At 38.4% G+C, this 18,731-nt stretch overlaps 1 protein-coding gene across 7 annotated transcripts in view; it reads right to left on the reverse strand.

The window, feature by feature from the left end:
• Positions 1-1,328: 1,328 nt before the first annotated feature.
• The window catches only part of PDE5A (phosphodiesterase 5A), a 99,920-nt gene continuing 82,517 nt past the window's right edge, over positions 1,329-18,731 (reverse strand). For 6 of the 7 annotated variants that reach the window (XM_033060026.2, XM_033060024.2, XM_033060028.2 and 3 more), the window contains 12 exons: positions 16,690-16,865; positions 15,268-15,327; positions 12,310-12,456; positions 10,726-10,851; positions 9,406-9,500; positions 6,183-6,270; positions 4,974-5,074; positions 4,802-4,879; positions 4,399-4,462; positions 4,121-4,195; positions 3,588-3,671; positions 1,329-2,266 (listed from right to left, as the gene is read on the reverse strand). In XM_033060026.2, coding sequence (XP_032915917.1) covers positions 2,132-2,266; positions 3,588-3,671; positions 4,121-4,195; positions 4,399-4,462; positions 4,802-4,879; positions 4,974-5,074; positions 6,183-6,270; positions 9,406-9,500; positions 10,726-10,851; positions 12,310-12,456; positions 15,268-15,327; positions 16,690-16,865 — 1,229 coding nt within the window. In that variant the 3' untranslated portion in view covers positions 1,329-2,131. The remainder of the gene's footprint in view (positions 2,267-3,587; positions 3,672-4,120; positions 4,196-4,398; positions 4,463-4,801; positions 4,880-4,973; positions 5,075-6,182; positions 6,271-9,405; positions 9,501-10,725; positions 10,852-12,309; positions 12,457-15,267; positions 15,328-16,689; positions 16,866-18,731) is intronic. The other variant, XM_033060025.2, reaches the window with a different exon arrangement.

Below are 18,731 nucleotides of genomic sequence, written 5' to 3' on the forward strand. Positions count from 1 at the left end.
GTATCTCAAGCACTCAAGGAAAAGACTGTACAAGGATTATGCAAATCCTGAAGCAAAGTTTTTTATTTACCAAAAAGTACCTAAAACCCTTTTTGGGGAGGTTGTGTCAGCTGCATACTGTGTATGCATAGAAATACACAAATGGAGTACTGCAAAACAGCACTCCTGGAATTCTTAGTGAGTGTTGAAATTTTTTTTTTTTTTTTAATTTTTTGGGACAGAATAAGGAGAAACACTTTTGTAGAAAAATGTTTTCAAATTCACAGCTGCAATAATTTATTAGTGGTGCTTGCTAGAGAAGCTTGAGATAGGACTTAGTGACAAATAATTTAGGGTGGCAGAAATGCTGCTGACTCTCAGAACACCTTGTTCTACTTTTAACAAAATATCAACTCTCTAACTCAGTGTCATCAAAGATTTTGAAACATTTGCTTCATCTTTTCTTAGTTTCCGGCATCATTTATCTAAATGAAGAAATTGATAAAAAGGGGGAGTTTTCCCTGTCTTTCTGACCAGCTCTTATGAGTTGGGTTGACAGTGTCCTGGGAAGAACAATTTATTGCAGTTTCCAACTAGAATTTCCTGGGTTCTTGTGACAGAACTAAATTCCCACACTTCAAAGTGCAATGCCAAATGTGCTACTTTTGCCAAATAAAATTGCTGATTTTAACTAAAATACCATTATTACAGATTAAAAAACTAGAACATTTCTTGTGTCTTTGTGCAGCCAAAGTTACATGTGCTGCTAATGCATTTTGGACTGCTGACATTCATTTCCTTATCCTGTCTACCTAAAGAACAGAACTCTCCTTGTATTCTTTTGAGATTTGTCCAACGTGTGTATTTTCTTTAATTGGTTCCCAATTCAAAACCATTTTTATTAATCATTTCATTTAAATAATACACCAATATTTTTACTAGTGCAAATTAATTGTTTTTTTACTTTTCAGAACGTTAATGCCTCACATACAAATGTCAGACCACTGTAGCACTCTTGACTATTTTTGCTTTTGGTATTTTTTTCCTATTTCTTCAAGACACTATGATTAATCATTTTAACTCATGTTGAAAACGATTTTTAAGAGATGTTAACATAAAACTTCCTTCTAAGTGGTCATAGCCGTTTCATAGTAACACTGGCCTGAGGAATCAGTCACTGATGGTCACCAGGAGCATGTTCTTCCTGCATCATTCTGATTCAGCTTTCCACCTCTTGCTCTTGCAGTCATTCTCTTCTGCCTGTGATCCAGTCTGTTGGTTAGATGATGTTAAAATCAACTTCCAAATGAAGTCAAAACCAGCGTACAAAACCAGTGCTGTTTTGTTCCCATTTCTCTGCGTGCTTCTTGCAGCTTTCTACAGGAGCCATTCTGCCATGGCAGCCTGTCAGTTATGTTGGGAAGTTTTATCCAATTCTTCAAGCAATTTCCATTGGCCATGGATAACTCAGACATCTCTACCAAAAACTCCTGAGACTCCCATTGCCTAGTAACTCACAGGGGTCTTAGAAGTTTCTTCAGCTGGAACAACACATTTGCCAAGACATCTATCTAATAATGGAAAAAACCCAAACCCTAGTGGGTGCAGATTTTGGGGGTTTTCACCTCAGAGCCCAGTTCTGCTTTCTCAGAGAGGTTAGAAATAATTTATGCTGAAATAGGCTCCCCAGAGTGAGTCTCAGTCTTTCCTCTGAACCTCTGGAAAGAGAACAGGCAAGACTGCTCAATACTTTTATAACATAACAGAGCAAGATGGGAGGAGGGAGATAAAAGGTGCAAAATGCAGTAGTCTTTCAGATACTGGCCACAACACAGTCACTAAACAACTATGTACATCTGTAAAGCAACAGGCTCTCAGGCACAGTCAGTGCCTGCACCAGTACCTTCTTGTGAGGTGGGGCAGCAAAAACCACCCCTGCAGGTCTTTTTCCATCTCTGTCAGATGGAATAAAAGGAACATATGGTCTTCAGATCATCTTGGCATCTACATGGTCATGCTATATCTTGAAACGTGGAAAAAAATAATACAGCAGTGGCAAAACAGAAGCCAAATTCATACAGTGTTTAGCAAAATGCAGAACTCCCCTATTACTGTGTCTCCTACGTGAACTTGTGGTGGTGCCATCAGCATCTCAGTTCCGTTTGCCTTGGTTGCTTTCTCCATTTATCAGGTTCTCTTGCTGCTCAGCCAAGGCTTGCCATTTCTGCCTGTTTTTTCTGCAGCCATCCAGCAAAGGGGAGCAGGCCTCTGACACGTGCGTTAGGGCCTGGAATAAATTGAGAACATGGAAAACAGATTGCATTCCATTTTTAATTTAACAATGGAGACTGAAACACATCTCTTGTATTTTTTTCAGATGTCTGAACTTAGGGGAAGACTTCTAGTTCATTCATTGCACTAACACAACAGCTAGGTACAATTTGGACTAGGATCACTTGGTAACTGTAGATAGAAGTAGCAGTGCATATTTCACAGTAAATAATTGCAGTTTTTCTGGTCTTTTCATAAATAGAAAGATAAAGCTTTCCTCTAACAGGAAGAAATATAAATGATCACGCTCTAGAACTGTGGGCATTCTAGCCTGCTCAGGTGTTTTGTTAAAAAGTTCTCTGTCTAATCTGTACCTTTGCAGAGACACTCAGTCTTCTACCTCCTGCTGGAGACAATTTTCTGAGGCTTCAAAGCAAAGGCTGCCTTATTTTCCTGACAGTTTCTACAGCACAGAAGCACTTGATTTTCAGAGACAGCAAGTAGCTCCCTTTCTCTATGCCTGTTTCCTTTGAACTGATGAATGTGCATTCTTTTTAGAAGAATTTATTGTGTCAGAGGGAAAAATTCAAGTAATCATCCTGTTCCTCACACTGGAAAATTCTTAAGAATTTGGTTATCTGTTCATCTCCTTCCTTTTCCTCACCTTGGTTTCTGTAAAATACTTGCTACAGTTCAAATAAACAAGACTTTCACTCTGATGTTGCAGTGGTTTAAAAAAACCCCAGAAATCATTATGTCGTGTTTCACACTATAATTTGACCAAGCAGCTTCTCCTACAGTTTGTGACCAGAACAAAAAAGCATTTCAGTGAATTATCTCATGCAATGCTTTGGTGTGTGATGAAAGAGAAGGAGAAGAATGGGATGGGAAATGTTAAAACTGGGTCAGTTTCCTATCCATAGCATATCACATGCCCCTTTGTATGACCAATTCTGAATTCTTTAAAACTTTCAAAGCTTTTCTATCAATGCACAACCTGGATACCATTCTTTCCCTAGAGGTCAAAGCATTAGTTTTGTGACTTTCCCTCATAATCCAGAATACAACCCAGGGCCATAACACCAAGTGCACAGAGCACAGCATTTTAACTAGGTTTAAAGAATTGTGACAAAGTACATTAATCAAATACACAACTAATTATAAATACTAAAATAATAATTCCTTCAACAGAATAATGAACAATATGTAATATGAAATAAATATTTACTAACTAAGAGGCTAGTTTTTAATTAGAGTTTTATTCTAACTGTGAATCTGTGTCTATCAGTGAGCAGCTCTGGTTTCAGATATTTGCTGTTCTTCCTTAGGCACCATACCTCATACAGCTGCAAACAAACAGCATCTATGAATCCAACCTGCATGCTGGGAATTTTGTTTTTCTTCTCTCTGTTCATTAGATCCTGCAGATAATAAGTAAACAAGCTCTGTGTTTAAATGCATTAAATAAAAAACCCAACCAAAAGCAAGAGTCTGGAATTAAAAAGCAGCACAGCAAGCTCAGCACAGCAGGGTATCATTACAGGTGTTCCAATGAAGGGAACTGGAATGCATGACTTCCCTCAGGAGCTGGCTTTGGGTTGACAGAACCCAAATAACCAGGCAAACTAATTGGGTTTGAATAGCTGCAAATGCTACCAATTTAGCAATGTATTTCCTAGCCCATTCAGTAACATCAACTTAAAGGAAATGATATTGTCTGTTCTTCTGGTTCAGAGATAATGACACACTATTGGTGTTTTGGAACCACTAGGAAGACATGGAAGGAGCTGCTCCTGTATTGTGGTCAGTGGGAGAAATTTTAAGTGTTGGCTCCAAAAGACATTTTGCAAGAGGTGATTCTGCCACTTACCGTGGGTTCTATGTTGAGTTCCTTCCGCTCTTTATCTCCTTGATCAAAGAACTCTGTAGCCACAAGCTCAGCAATCTGTAAGAGATTTCACTCATTGAGAGCTCTACAAGTTTTCTTGCTACCTACACACAAGAGTAGTTCCTATCTCTCCCTAGGATATATCATACTGTGATACTCCAGCTCAGCATTCCACCACTGCCTTTGCAATAAGGACTGGGGGGAGGAAATTAACTTTAATGCTTTTTGCATTTAGGACATGTTAAAAATTCAACACATACCCGTTGCTGGACTGGCCATGGTTTGGTTATGGCTGATAAGTCACAAGCAGTCATCAGCATTGCTCTGCAGAACAAACAGAAAGAAAGGGATAAATTACTCTAAGTGAAATGTATGTAGCCACCAAGTCGAGTGACTAGTGAAATAAAGCATAGAAGTTCAAGGAACACCAAGTCAGAAAAATTAGTAATTAAAGCAAAGTTATATTTATAACTCCACATGCTATGTAACAAAGTTTCTTATACTGGTTGCACATTTAGTAGTTCAGACCCAGGGAGTTGAGTGACCTGTGTGACAATGCCAGCTTCTACTGGCCAGAGCTAATGAAGTTCACAGCAACACAGCATGGGAAATTGGGTATGCAGTAATATTAACTGACTTCTTGATTATTCTGCTTTGACTTACAGAAATAGCTCCTTTTGTGAGGGATCTTCCCAGTTAAACTGCTTCTTCCTTAGAAGTTCGAAAAATTCTCCTCTCCTCCTTTAAAAGAAGTTAAAACAAAAGATTTTGCAGGATGCTGAGATGATGCTAATATCCAGCAGTGATTATCCAGCCAAAGTTTCCTCTGACTTACTTGATATATAGTGCCAGGTCTGTGGCAAGAATGGCTTGTTTTATCATTTTCAGTGTAGCTTTGTATTCTTCAATGGAAAGGTTGCTGAGAATCTGATTTCCCTTTACAAAAAAAAAACAAACAACAAAAACAGTGTTATCAGTAAGATGGGCAACAGCACACCAGTTTGCTAAAGATACCAAATCATTATGGGTTGCTTGCTGATATCTAAGGTCATTCTTTCATCCTGCTTCCTCTTGCAGATTCCCTAGTTTAAAAATAAAAATTCCAGTCTTCTTGAGTAATGGCAGAAAGCCGCACAGCAGCAACATCATCACTGACTATTACAAAATGAAACCGCAAGCAGAGCAACATCAAAGCCTTCAAGTCCATTTCATTCATTGAAATTATATTTGTCACTGGCTGTATCATAGCTTTTCTTTCCTCTTCCTTCCTCTCCCTGAAGCAGAGGAATTATAACAGATTCCCATTCCTACCCATAAAGCTCTAGTAAATGAACATATTTTCCTTTTATGAAGCAGTATAAAAATTTATTAAATAGAAATATGAGCTCAGCAGCCCCTTGTTAAATCAAAGCACTACTGAAATGGTGAAATGGAACTCGCCTCAACTGTTTTTCTATATTTGCCTGTCTGAATAGGAAAGGATCATTACAATACAAAGGATTTTAGAAGTACCACAACCTGTGGCACAAAAGGAACAGTCCTTAGAGAGGACTAAATAACTGGTCTTGAGAATTAGTTAATAGCTTCAAACAAGAAGAATGTAGTTTTATTTGCATATTTACTAAACTTAGGTTTGGCTTCACTTTGGAATGTCAACACGAGCAGTGTTTGGTTTGGTCTCATCAGGGCTGCTTTGTGTATGCGTAGGCTGGAATGTTTTTTGGAATGAGAGGAAGGACTGGGGTTTGTTTGGTGGTTCGTAAGAGGTCATGAAAATGGCAGCAAAGCCTTTTGTTTCCTTTGGTCCAAGGAAGCAGGTACCCAGAAGATGTTAGCAAGGCTTCCCTTATCAGGCAGCACTTGGAAGGCTTTGGTGGCACTCAACAACAGAACTGTGATTTCCATGTTGCTGCATTTGCTTTCTTTACCCAAAAAGGGAAAAGGAGCACTTAAGAACATATAAGGGTGGGATTCTATCCAGAAGCTAAAAATAGCAAGTAAAATAGTTTCCTTCAGCATACACAACATGGAACATGACACTCACTGGACTATTCAGGATCATAAGGCATTGATCAAAATGATGATGCTCCATGATTGAGTGGCAATACAGCTGAGCCAGTGGATGCTCGCTTCTGAGGAGGAAAAGGATGGAGAAATCAAATTAGACAAACATGTTAGTGATCCAGAAATACCTTCCCTTTTGACATCCTCTTTGCAGGAATACAGATAAAAAGACAATGCTGTTCCTTTATCAGAGCACTGACATCTCTGGTTTTCTGCCTTCTCTACCTCTAGAGAGCAGCTGCATGCACAGAGTGAGAATGTAATACAAGGTTTCATAAGGTGTGAAAGTTCCTGTATACAAAGCAATGGTAACACGAAGAGCTCATTCACAAGCACAGTTTAGGAGACAGTTTTGGTTTCTGCAGCATGTTCTTAAACACCTGCCTGGCATATTTAGTCAGCTCAGCAGCTGAGTTTTTAAGTAACAATGCAACCTAATAGGAAACCCACTGAAACCAATGGAAAAATTCCTGCTGACCTCAGTGCAATATGGTGCTGGACCCAAAATGTTGATAAATAGTGTTTCATCACCACTACTGTCATGACCAAACTACTACAACGTTGTTACCTACCCTTTGCCCAGGGTAAAATCCAAAAGAGAAACTGCTTAGAGGCCAACAGTGACACTGATTGTACTACAGGCAGTGAAAAATAGCAGGAAACCAATTGTGTAGGTACAGAACTTAAAAACACCTTAATGCAAAATCTGAAAGTATCTTAGTCTACAAAACAGAATTTGCTGTTTGAATAGCTTTAGTCAAAGTACAGCTTTAGTCCTCCTCCTCTCTTGAAGATTTCCCATTTCTCCCCATTCCTTGTTGAATAATCCAGTTCTTGGTTTTTGCTGCTCTGTCTTATTTTTCACCCCCTGGTCCCACACTGCACATGTACTCTCTTCAACTAAAACTGGATTCTTTTGGAAGTCTATTTTGCTGATGATCCTAGACCAATTACTCTAACTATAATCTGACCTACAAATGTTTAATCATATGTTTTTAGCATACAATTCGATGAGATTTTCTGTATGGTCAAGAACCATTCACAAGTCTTAATGGCTGCAGGACTGGGTCTCTGTGTGAGTGAGTGCACAGAGGCTCAAATAAAAGTCATAAGAGGGGACTCTGGGGATTTAAGAAGCACAAAAATGTGGAGAGAAAGATGGAAAGACAAACAAAAAAGGCAGAAAGGGAGATTAAAGGATGCAAGGCCCTGAGGAATATGGGCTGGCTGCCCAGCACCTCCTCTGAGACCACCAGAAAAGGGGTGTAGAACAAATGTACTTGTGTGTTTCTGTGAGGAAACAAACCACAGGATGGTGCCAACACATGCTGGCTGAAATTCCCATTGAATTAAGTGGGATGCATATTGCGTCTCCTAGAGTTCATACTAACTGGAGAGAGAAAAATGTGAGAAATCTCTTAGGTTATCTTCCCAAGTACTGCTCCAAACTAGAGCTTGCTTAGTGCTCACACACCCTGGCTAGGGCTGGAAATAAATTCAGGTCCAACTTTTGTAGTGGCACTTCTGACAAACCCCCACTCCAGGCCAAAGGGCACCCCGGCTTTCTGAGCACAGGGGTTTGGTTATGCAGCTTTCTGTGCTTCCCACTTTGCATGTGGGATTGGGACAAAAAGAAAATATTCCCCCTGCATAACTACCAAAAAGCCTTCAAGCAGTTCCCTTGCTGGCCAGGACCATTTCAATTTTTGAAACTGCTTAAGAAAAGAAGCATACACTGAATATCCACTCTCCCTGCTGCAAAGGAAAAAACAAAAGGGATCTGTTCCTAGAAATAAAAACTTTCGTATTTAGGTTTAAAAAAAGAAATTCATGGAACTTTCTATTGAGAAAGGAATTAAGCTATAGCCATGGCAGTTTTACAGCATGTGTAAACGTTAGATTTTGCTGTCTATGACACTTTCCCAGGACATTTTTGAGAGGAGATGACGCATCTCCAGATGTCTTCCAGGAAATTTATTTTTAAATAAATAAAGCAAAAAAAAGCTAACTAGTTCCAATCACTGCAAGGCTACAGTTACTGCTGGAATCCTCTATTACCAAGCTAGAAAAAGGTCACTCTAATGTTGTGGAGCTTGTTTGTTTTTTTTTTCTTTAAACATCAGTGTTACTCCAAACATATAAAATTGAAATGCAGAAGTTGTGCTTCAGCTTACTTATTTTCTGTCCTTCAGTATTCTGTGCCTTGAACATGCTTTTCCTCCCCTACTATCTTACTTTACACAGAGTAAGAACAGCAGACTACTTCTTTACAGGTCACTTCAAAACCATTCTCCAGCTCTGCCAGAAGAAGAAACAAGCATGCATTTCTGAGTTTCTTTTGCCCATCTCTAGTCAGACCAGGACACACTGCCCTATCACAGGAATCATGTTAAGCCATGCTTTAAATCAACTGAAGACTTGTATGTTATTATTTGAAGTGATACCAAATTCACTGGATTGGGCTGATTTGAAACTACTAATACATTGTAAAAACCCCAGTATTTTTACTTAAAAATTAAAATACAGGGGAAATTTTAGACTTGTTGAAATATTTCATTTTGATGACTTCAAACCGATATATTTTGTTTAGTAAAAATATTTTTTCGATGTTTTAAATATATTTTGCCTTTTTGTATTGTAAAGTCCTTTCTGTAATTCCAGATTGGACCAAAGTTAAAGAGTACAGATAACCCACAATCAGTGCAAAACAGCCATACATTTTTAATGTGATTTTAACCATGCAACATTGTAAACAACTTAGAATTCTGCAAAAATGTGGCTAAACCAATCTGAATTCAAAACAGTGGGCAGACGCCTCTGTACCAGAGGGCTGCAGATCTCAGTGCTGTGTTGGCCCAGATGAGAAGGGAGCAGCTGGGTTGGGCAGCTGAAAAGCTGCACGTTTGCTACATGCTGTCCCTTGGAAGCTGCAGCTTTTTGCTGTCACTTGATGGGAAATGGGGGAGGAGACTTTGGGAATGGGAGTAAGAAAAATGTCCCTGCACAGCAAAGGGTTCACTTAATCAGCAGCTGAGGCTGTGCATCTTTGGATAGGTTGTGCCTGTTTTTGCATTTTCTGCTTTGTGAAAACCTGCTCCTTTGCACAGCCCCACATCAAAGCAGTCAAGTTGTACCTAATCTAGCTCTGTGCTTGTGTTTGTTCACTCACTAATTTTAATTTCACTTCTCTGAGACCCACTTACCTTTGTATGTAAGAGTTGTTCACTCCCCTGTGATCCAGATCATGGCTCAGAGTTGCTATCAGCAAAGCCAGCGTTTCTAAGTCAGTCAGTTTGCTCTGTATGCAAAGAGTAATGCCAGAAGTGAGTTGTGGATTTATTTAGTACAACATGTTTTACATCTGCTTTCTAAATAATGAGATCTGCTCTTAGTACAGTCAAAAGACAACTCAGTTTGGAAATGATTGATTTCATGCTTCTGCTGGGAAGATGCATCTCCCAATGCTTGCCTTTCCCTTCAAACTAGAAAAAAATTGAGTTATGTTCAATGCTGCTCAGACTCCAGAATCTAGGACATGAGAATCAGCAGGGAGTGAATCCAGTGCAGTTAAGAATAAACAATTTATGGAAATTGCAGTGGAGACTGTCAGGATTCCAAAAATAGCAAGCAAACTATCAGGATCATCAGAGATTGCTCGACCGCACATCAAGCAGAACTACCATGTCCATTCCAACAGGGAAGGAAGATGGATGTCCTGGCCTCGGTCTCTTTCAGCATCTTTTGTCATTTCCATTAATGAGACAAAGGAAAGAAATGCCTCTTCCTCGTTGCTATTGGGTTTTGGCCTACAAGTGGGATTTATTTATGCTCTCAGAAGTGCTTATTCTAAAACAGTACAAACCAACTAGTAACAATTGTATGTAATCGAACTGAACAAACACATTTAGTCAGAATGAACAGAAACATTCTGTTTCCTACAATAATACAAAACCAAAACCTAAAAAGTGTTTTGGAAGGATCTAGAATCAGTATCTTACTTAGAGGATCATCTAGCCCTACTCACAATGATTAAGTTGTTTCTTAAATTATTAAGAGTCTTTTTAAGTGAAAGGTTGAAAATTTGTTCAAAAGCATTGGAACAAACATTTAAATATTTATTTCTATGCTTTTATGTTCTGCTGTTTATCTAAAGCTGTACTCAGCTCACATTTGAAGTTAAAAAATTCCTGTTGAAAAATTTAAGGAAACATCCTGAAAATGGGTCAGCCTTTTCTTCTTCACTTTTTTGCCTTGCTTGTAGCATAAGCATTAACTTTAAAAAAGGACATAACCACGTACCTGCCTTATTTGAGATATTCCCATTGGGAACATCCTGATAACCACTTCCAGAGGATTTAACTAAAATGGGGAACAAAAACCACAGCAGCAGCTTCACAAACCAGGCCCTCATAGCCAGAAGTCTTCACTGGCAATACCATGAAATGATGAACATCTTACTGACACGACAGTCAGAGCTGTGCATCATTAGAGAATTTGCCTTAATGGAGGAACTGGAAATGTACCTGAATTTTCCCAGATTTCAGAGCTGCAAACATGCACTGTGCTGTGTTAAAGGCGTGTCTCCAATTGTGATAAGCAACGTTCTTCCGATAGTTTTTCTTCACACTTAAAATCCATCTGCAGAGGACCTTGAAGAAACAGCATCACAGATGTGTTTTCCTAAGAACAGATTTCTAATACATTCAAGCTTTCTTAATCCCACTTGGAAACTCTCTTACTGAAAAAAAAGAATCCATTTAACTCAATTTTAAGTTCAAATATAACATGGTTGTAACTGTGACCATAGATGAGAACAGGCTTACACCCACTAGTACAGCTCCTAATTGAGTGTGTAATACTTGTGGGTTTGGGGTTTTATTGCTAATGGCTAAATGTTAATGGCAGAAGCATTGCTGTTCATTCAGAAACTGAGGTATGTTAAGATACCTGAGAGAAAAGAAAACCTTGTTTATAATGACATATTTGGTAGAGAAAATTTATTTATTATTTAATCCTCTTAAAAGCTGTTTTGAAAATGAACAGGCTTTTCCCTCCTATCAGCTTGCCAAAACCCAATCAGAATTGGACTTTGGAAAGCAAATAAATATGACACAAAGATTACTACATCACAGGATAATTTATTTTTTTTTATGCAGGAGGAAAGCATGTCCTGGAGGTTTTACTCAACAGTATTAGAAATTATGGGTCATAATTTTATATACATATATATACACATTCTTTTCCTACTTTTTTCTGTAAAGAAGTGATAGGTCTGAAGGTCAGGTAGTAATGTGATGTTGGGACACATTCCTTAAGGTTGTTGATCTTACTGCAGTGGTGAGGCTAAGTACTAGGATATCCAAGAGATCAGATTAGGTAACACAGCACTCTTGGCCCTTGAACACTTCTAATCTAAATTGGTCTATAAATCACTGATCTAGAAAATAATTACATGTTTTCTTTAACTAATGTGTTTGCATATGAAGCCCTATAAATTAATCTTTCATTTTGATATCAATTTTGATGGTTTTGTTGAAAAGGTTATAAAGCAATAATAAGGTATTTAAAAATGGAGGTTTCTACAAATAGATGATGTGTGCCCTGAGGGGAGAGGCTGAAGAGATTTTCTGTTTTACCTGTCTTCATCACCTCTGACAGCTGTTTTGGTAAAAACCTACAGGGAAATTCTCACAGCCCATCTAAGTTTTCACCTACTTCAGTCTTTACCATCTCCATAACCATGAAGTTCCCCTTAATCTTTAGTCTATTCTTTTGTAGGGAAAGACTAAGATAATTATTACCTCATATGGACATAGTGAACGATGTTATTGTCCTCTTTGTGAGTCTTTCACTTCCTGAGAAGTTATTATCCTCTCCCTCCTCAGTATTCTGTTTTCCAGTCCATTAATCATGGACTGCAAAATTATTAATCCTTCAGAAGAACCAAACTGAGGACAGACCCCAATTCTTCATACACCTTCCTAGTTTGCTAATTACTCTTTAATACAGATGTCCAATTCTATTTACTGTGGGATCATTTCAGTGCTCTGAATTCCTAACAATTAAGCTGTCTCTTTCTGTGGGGCAGTATTTGGCAGCAACCATACCTCATGTTTCATTTGGAAATTTTGCACCAGGTTGAGGTCTGTGAACATTCGAATTGTGCACAGTGTTGTTTCAAAGTCTGACAGCTCAAAGTCACTGAAGTAGAAGTCAGTCAGGTTGAGAGTTTGTGCAGATGGCACTACAGCAGCCTGGAGAAGAATGAGAGAACACAGCTTAGCAGCAGGGCAGAGAAAGCAAAACACATACCCACTTTTTCAACAGACTAATTGAAAGAGAGACTAAATTTTACCTCCACGTGATACTGAAAACTGATGATTGCTTCTCATTTACTTCCCCATGCCTCTCTTGTTTAACACTTCCTTATTACCTTAGATTTAACAAGTACTTTTCCATAGATCAAGAGAATAAGGATTGAATTACCTGGTCAGTCTGGTTATCTAAATCACCCGAGGCAAATTGTAACCAAAAGTATTGATGAAATTAGGAGAATGAGAAAATAAGGCAGTGGAGTTATATGTTTATTTTTGTGGATGTGCAGACAGTAAAATCTGTAACTGTTGACATTTTTCTAAAAGTGGCGAGGAAAGAGATGTCAGTAAAACACATTTGCTAACAGAATCCACATTCAGCACGATGGGAGTCAGAACACGTCCACAGGCAGAGCTTTCTCAGGGCTAGAAACCTGAAAAATTAGAGTTCATCTCTGATCAGTAATCTTTAAAACCCCTGGTCAGTGGTTTTGGTGCAGTTTGCATACAACCATAAACCTTCAGTGTGAAATCTGAGATTACAAGGTACACAATACACCTGCCCTCCTAAATGTTTTTAAATCTGAGTTTTTAATTGTCAGTAGTATCTCTGTGTATTGCATCCCTTTTCTAGTTACAAAATACAGAGTATCTATATTGGTTGCCCCTCAAAATACCAGTGTTGAGGTTATGCTAAGTCTTATATTAGTTCTTATACTAACAAAATAAATGCTAAATCTTACACTATAGAACAAAATGTAGTATTATTGTTTTCTGCAGTAGAATAAAAGGTGCTAGTACTTTAGAGCTGTTTCACCTCAATATGAGTGTGGTCCAAAGAAAATCAGGTAAATCTGAAATGGTGAAGGAAATAAACTTTTGTGTTTATCTTCCTCTTTGTAACTCTAAGGGAAAAACATTTCTCCAGAATTTCTCCTCTCCCAGAAGGCTGAGGAACTGAAAAGGAAGCATTTGTCATAATCTACAATATTAGTACATGTAACATGCAAATTCACAGCATTATGGCTGTTCCATATCACACTGTCCTCTCCCTTGTGTGTCAGAATCAGGAAGTCATGGAAGATTATGAAAAAGAATACACAGGGAAAAAATGTACCATTCTTACACATTTCCTGTGCCAGCAATTTTGTGTCCCTGTTTGGATTCATGTGGGATTTCAGCTGTGAGCACATGAAAGGCCTGCATGTTCAGTGGTAAATAATGCAACTGTTCAGCAAAGCTACTGACATAATTTGGAAAAACTGCAACTGCAGGCTGGGATTTCACAAGGAAAGGGGCTGGAAGGACACAGAAGGAGCTCAAAAGAACATCTCACACCTCACTTAATTTATAATTTATCTTCCCCTTCCTTGATCTCCTGCCTTTTACAGCCACAACAGTAACTTTCATTTCAGCTGAAACATAAAATCTCTGCACTCTATAGCAGTCTGTAGTGTTGTTTAACCAGATTAGCTATTTCCTTTTTCACTTACTGAAGGCACTAGAGCCTTCTGCATCCTGTTTTACAGCACAAAAGTTCAACAGCTATTTTAATTACAATTTATTGAGCTATGGTTTCTGTAAATACACTGGCAGCAAAAAGAAGGCTATGAAAAACACGGGACCGCTGTGTGGCAACTGTAAAGAGTTTAGCTTGGTTTCATCTGCTTTGGATGATAAAACACAGGTTGCAAACAGTACCCAGGCTCAAACGAGGTGACTGATACCATAGGGCAGTTCTGTAGAAATGGGCAGAATATAGAATATTCTGTAGAATAGGGCAGCATGTGGAAACCATGATTAAAGTAAAGAATTTGACTGCAGCCTATTTGAAGAGCCCTACAGCCATCTTCTAGTCTACCTACCTGATAAGTATCTATTTTCAGAGTATTTAGAAGCAAAAGGTATATCCAGAAAAAAAATTAATCTATTTCTGCCATCTTTATATGACAATACGAGTGCAAAAAATAAAAACTGAAATAAAAATGTTGTGAGTAGCAGCGTGGTAGGACTGAGATTCAAAAATCTGTGTGACACCATTCTAGAAATATCTTTTATCTCACACCTTGTTGTGTTGCTTGGCCAGACCATTCTCATGCTACCCAGCTTAGGGTCCCCTATGCCTGCCTTCCTCTCCAGCCCTCCTGTTTGTTTTCCTGCAGCAGGGGTGATGCTGTTTCCCTGGAACAGCTGCTGAAGGCTTGGAGAAACTAAGTACATGCTGAGCTTTGAAATGCACTTGAAACCCTAGCTGTACTTATTCCTTAGGCACAGAATTAAACATGAGCAGAACAGGACACTGCACAGAAAAGGAACCTTAAAAAATTTTAAATCATTGCATTAAAAATTCAATACAGAATTTATGTGTGAGGCAATAAAGCTGCACCCATACTTGGGATGTTTGAAAGGTACCAAAGCTGTAAGATATACAGCATTTAGACTCAACAGGAGAATGGAGAATTCTCAGTATTTTGCGTCTGGAATATTTAATCATTGAGTTTGAGACTGACATTGCATCAGTGACTGTCTCAAACTCCTGAGAAAAATCAGTCAGCACAGGTCTGGTTCTCACAGTGCTCTGGCCAGCTTTTACCTCTCACTGCAGACATTGTAATATTTCCCTTTTATGTGATTCAGCTCAGGAACTGAGCTGTGATTCAGCTCAGGAACTGTACACATTTGTGTACAGGACTGCTCTTGGTTTTTCTACTAAAGCAGTATTTCTAAAGTAATAGTAAAAAATTCAATTACCACTGTTACCTGCAGCTCCCTCGTTTCCTCCTCAGCAGCAGAAGCATGGTATGAGAGAACCTATGGAAGGAAGAAAGCAGGCTTTAGCACAAACAAAAGAGCAATGTGATTACAAGGTACTTTTCCTAGAGCACATTTTTCAGCATTCCACTTCATTTTCTGATGAAATCTTCTGTCCATGCAGGGCCTGAGCCAGTTTTAGAGGAGCTGTCTGAATGCATATGGGGAGATATCTGCATCTTTTACATATCTCCCACAGCACAGAACCTTCTTGAGATTATTAGGCCAAGAAAACATAAATAGCTTCTATAATAAAGCAAAGAACTCTGATTTTCTCTTTGGAAAGCTTTCATGGCCCACTTTCAAAGACAAATAATACATGAAACAGCTCTTATTATGAGCCTGACATTATTGTCATAGTAAGTCTTTCAAGAGTTTATTCAGATATGAAAGTTTTACCTAACTGAAACTTGGCACAAAAGTTTAAATGACAATGTATTAATTTTAAATTTAAAAAAATAAGCTCACATTTTAACTATTGAGAATATATGACATGAAAATGTTACAGAGTTTGATTTTTTGGTAAAGAACCCATTTTATACACTAACCTATAATATAGCTGGAACTTCCTATATTATTTATAAAGTGTAAAGTAGGAGACAGAATTGCCAATTTGCCATCTAAACAAATGATTTTGACAATAGTTTTACCAGCTTTTTATTTAACATGACCTAATACAGTTTTATTTGAGAACTGTAGAGAAGCCACAGGGCACGTAATCCCATTTTAGGAGCTCTGCAAACACTCCTGTTTACATAATGAATGTTAGGAGATCCAAAGTCTACACATTTTTCACTTTCAGCTTCAAGTTATCACCCCTGAGTGATTCAGCTTCTCAGACTAAAGCCCACTTCAGCTGTGGAGCTTAACAGGAACCAGTTCACAGGTTGGGACCAGATAATGTTCATCTTGATATGCTTTGTTGGAGTCTGAGGAAATTGCTGAGAACCTACAATAATGCTGCTGCTACTCCTCACACTGGTTTGTGTGAAAGACTGAGCCAAAATCATCACAAAAACTCCCAGACAAGAAGAGGAAGCCCCTTAATGTGCCAAAGCATTTCCCTCTTCCTACGCAACAGAACGCACCCACTGTGCTGCCAGCCTCCTAGAGAGGAAGAGATGCCTCCAGCTCCCACTACATCTCAGGAGTGAAGTTAGGACACAAGACCAAATTCAAGAGTCTGCTGGCAGCGTCAGAAACAAGCAGAAAATTCCTGAGCAGCTCAACAGCCCAAATGCTGCTCTCCTGAGGGAGAACAAGCTCTGTGTAGTGTCCCTGTGAGTAGCTGCAATTACGTGCAGAACAGAGAGGGTCTGGGAACATGAGGCTCTCTTTGGGACCACCTAGAATTGGGCTCACCTCTAATGTCACCATCTGTTTGGCCATGGCTCTTTCTACAGCCTCGTACATCTGTGTGTTCTGGATCCCCAGGCCACAAAAGATGACGAATGCTTCCAGGAACTCCTCATCATTTCTGTTGAAAGCCCTGATTTTGCCTGATTTTTCTTCCATCTTATTCACAAGCTGGCAAACCCCTGTATCAGGACACAGAAGTGAAAGGAAGTAACACAGAGAACATATCACTATTGGGAATTAAGTTTAGGACACATTAGCCTACAGTATAAGCCACCAACACACACACACACATATATATATATAAAATTCAAAAGTATTTATTAGAATTTATATACCAAAAATGTAGGGCTTTAGAGACTTGATTATCCTGTGAAATTCTAGGGTCGTTTTCATCCTAACTTTTATTATTAATAGTATTCTAGATTGATTTAATCCCTGAAGACAATTTGTCCTTTGGAGGCTAATTAAATTTTTGCAACCATGCCAAAAGAACATTTATGAAAGTCAGAACAGTGGTACATGGAGTTTTTGCTTCCTTATTTGAGCCAATACCAGGATTTTTTTCAAGTAAATGAACTAAACAGGGAATACCCAAGCTGAGGTTCAAAGCTGAAATACACTTGCCCATTTTTTGAGAATGTGGTTGAACTACAGCCTCTTCCAAACACTACTGAACTCCTTGAGAAGCATCTGACTGAATTAATCTTGTTAGGTTCAAACTTGCTGATATTTACATTTATTAATTTTCTGTTAAGAATTTCTGGCCTTTTCTGTGCAGGTGCCATTGAAGAAGTCTGATAGGTAAATTCTACCACACCTTGCTGCAGTTTAAATCCCTGACACCATTGTGAGCAGGGGGGAATTCAGAAATACACCTTCCCTTAGTTCTACCTGCTAAGAAACCAGAATATTAAAGCAGCTGAATTATAGGAATATGTTGTCTTTGGCCAAATTTGCTTTGGGGGTCAGTACTGTCTTAAGGGAGACCAAATGTTTTCTCACTCCCATGAGCATAAAAGTTGCATTTTCCTGGCTAAGTGCCAAGATAGCCCAGCTGCAAATCAAAAATTCTGAAAAAAAATATCATATGTGCATCTTCCCTATTATAGTGATAAAGAAACTGAGAAAAAATATGCAGCACACACATGCCAACTGTGGTTTTAGAAGAATGTTGGCCTCACAAGTTTTGAATTCTGGTGACAATGCAACATTGTCCTGTTTCCAAATTGTATTCTGTTTGGGGAACTCAGTATCAGAGGCTCCTCTAAAGAGACCAAGACCATCCTAGTTGTAGCTGTTAAGTGTAATGGCAGGGACTGGGGTATCTGAATATTGCAAACAGAATTCTGAACCTTTATGGAACAAGAGGCAAAGGAATGGATTATGGAATCACAGTAAAAAAAATATAATCCCACCAGAAAAGGATTCATTCAACTAAGTAACAGGATTAACTTTCCCTGGGAAAAAAGAAGCTGACTTAGAAAACTCTTAGAAAATCCATGAAACGGACTTTCAGATTTCTGTGTAGTACAGTTTATGACATTATAATTATTTCCATAGCAACTGTGATGTAATGAACACAAGATTAAGACCCAACAGTGAATATGCCACAATGAATTCTTAAAAGACACAGTATTTGCACATAAATGTCTCTTTAAAAAAATAGACAGCTGCAGTAAATACACTGTATATTACCTAAGACTCTTCAACCTCTTTCAAAAACTTCCCCAAAGCCCTGAGACACCATTGATTAGAAATAAAGGAACTTCAAAATCTTTCATTGGGACAAAATAGTAAAATCACAGGAAGATTCTGTCTCTAAAGCTTTTACCACATACCTGAGAAATACACAAGTCAGGAGAATAAATTTATTTTCATCTTTCTTGCTAGTAAGATTTGCTTGGGTTTAATGTGAACAGTTTTTCCCACCCCAAATTCTGGTTTGGGATATCCTAATCTTAAAAATAATTTTAAAAAGAAACCAGACTTACAATAATAGTCATAATGCTATGTAGTATAGTAAAGGAACTTCTGGGTACTGTCCC

The sequence above is a fragment of the Catharus ustulatus genome, chromosome 5 (genome assembly GCF_009819885.2).
Source record: "Catharus ustulatus isolate bCatUst1 chromosome 5, bCatUst1.pri.v2, whole genome shotgun sequence".
Taxonomy (NCBI): domain Eukaryota; kingdom Metazoa; phylum Chordata; class Aves; order Passeriformes; family Turdidae; genus Catharus; species Catharus ustulatus.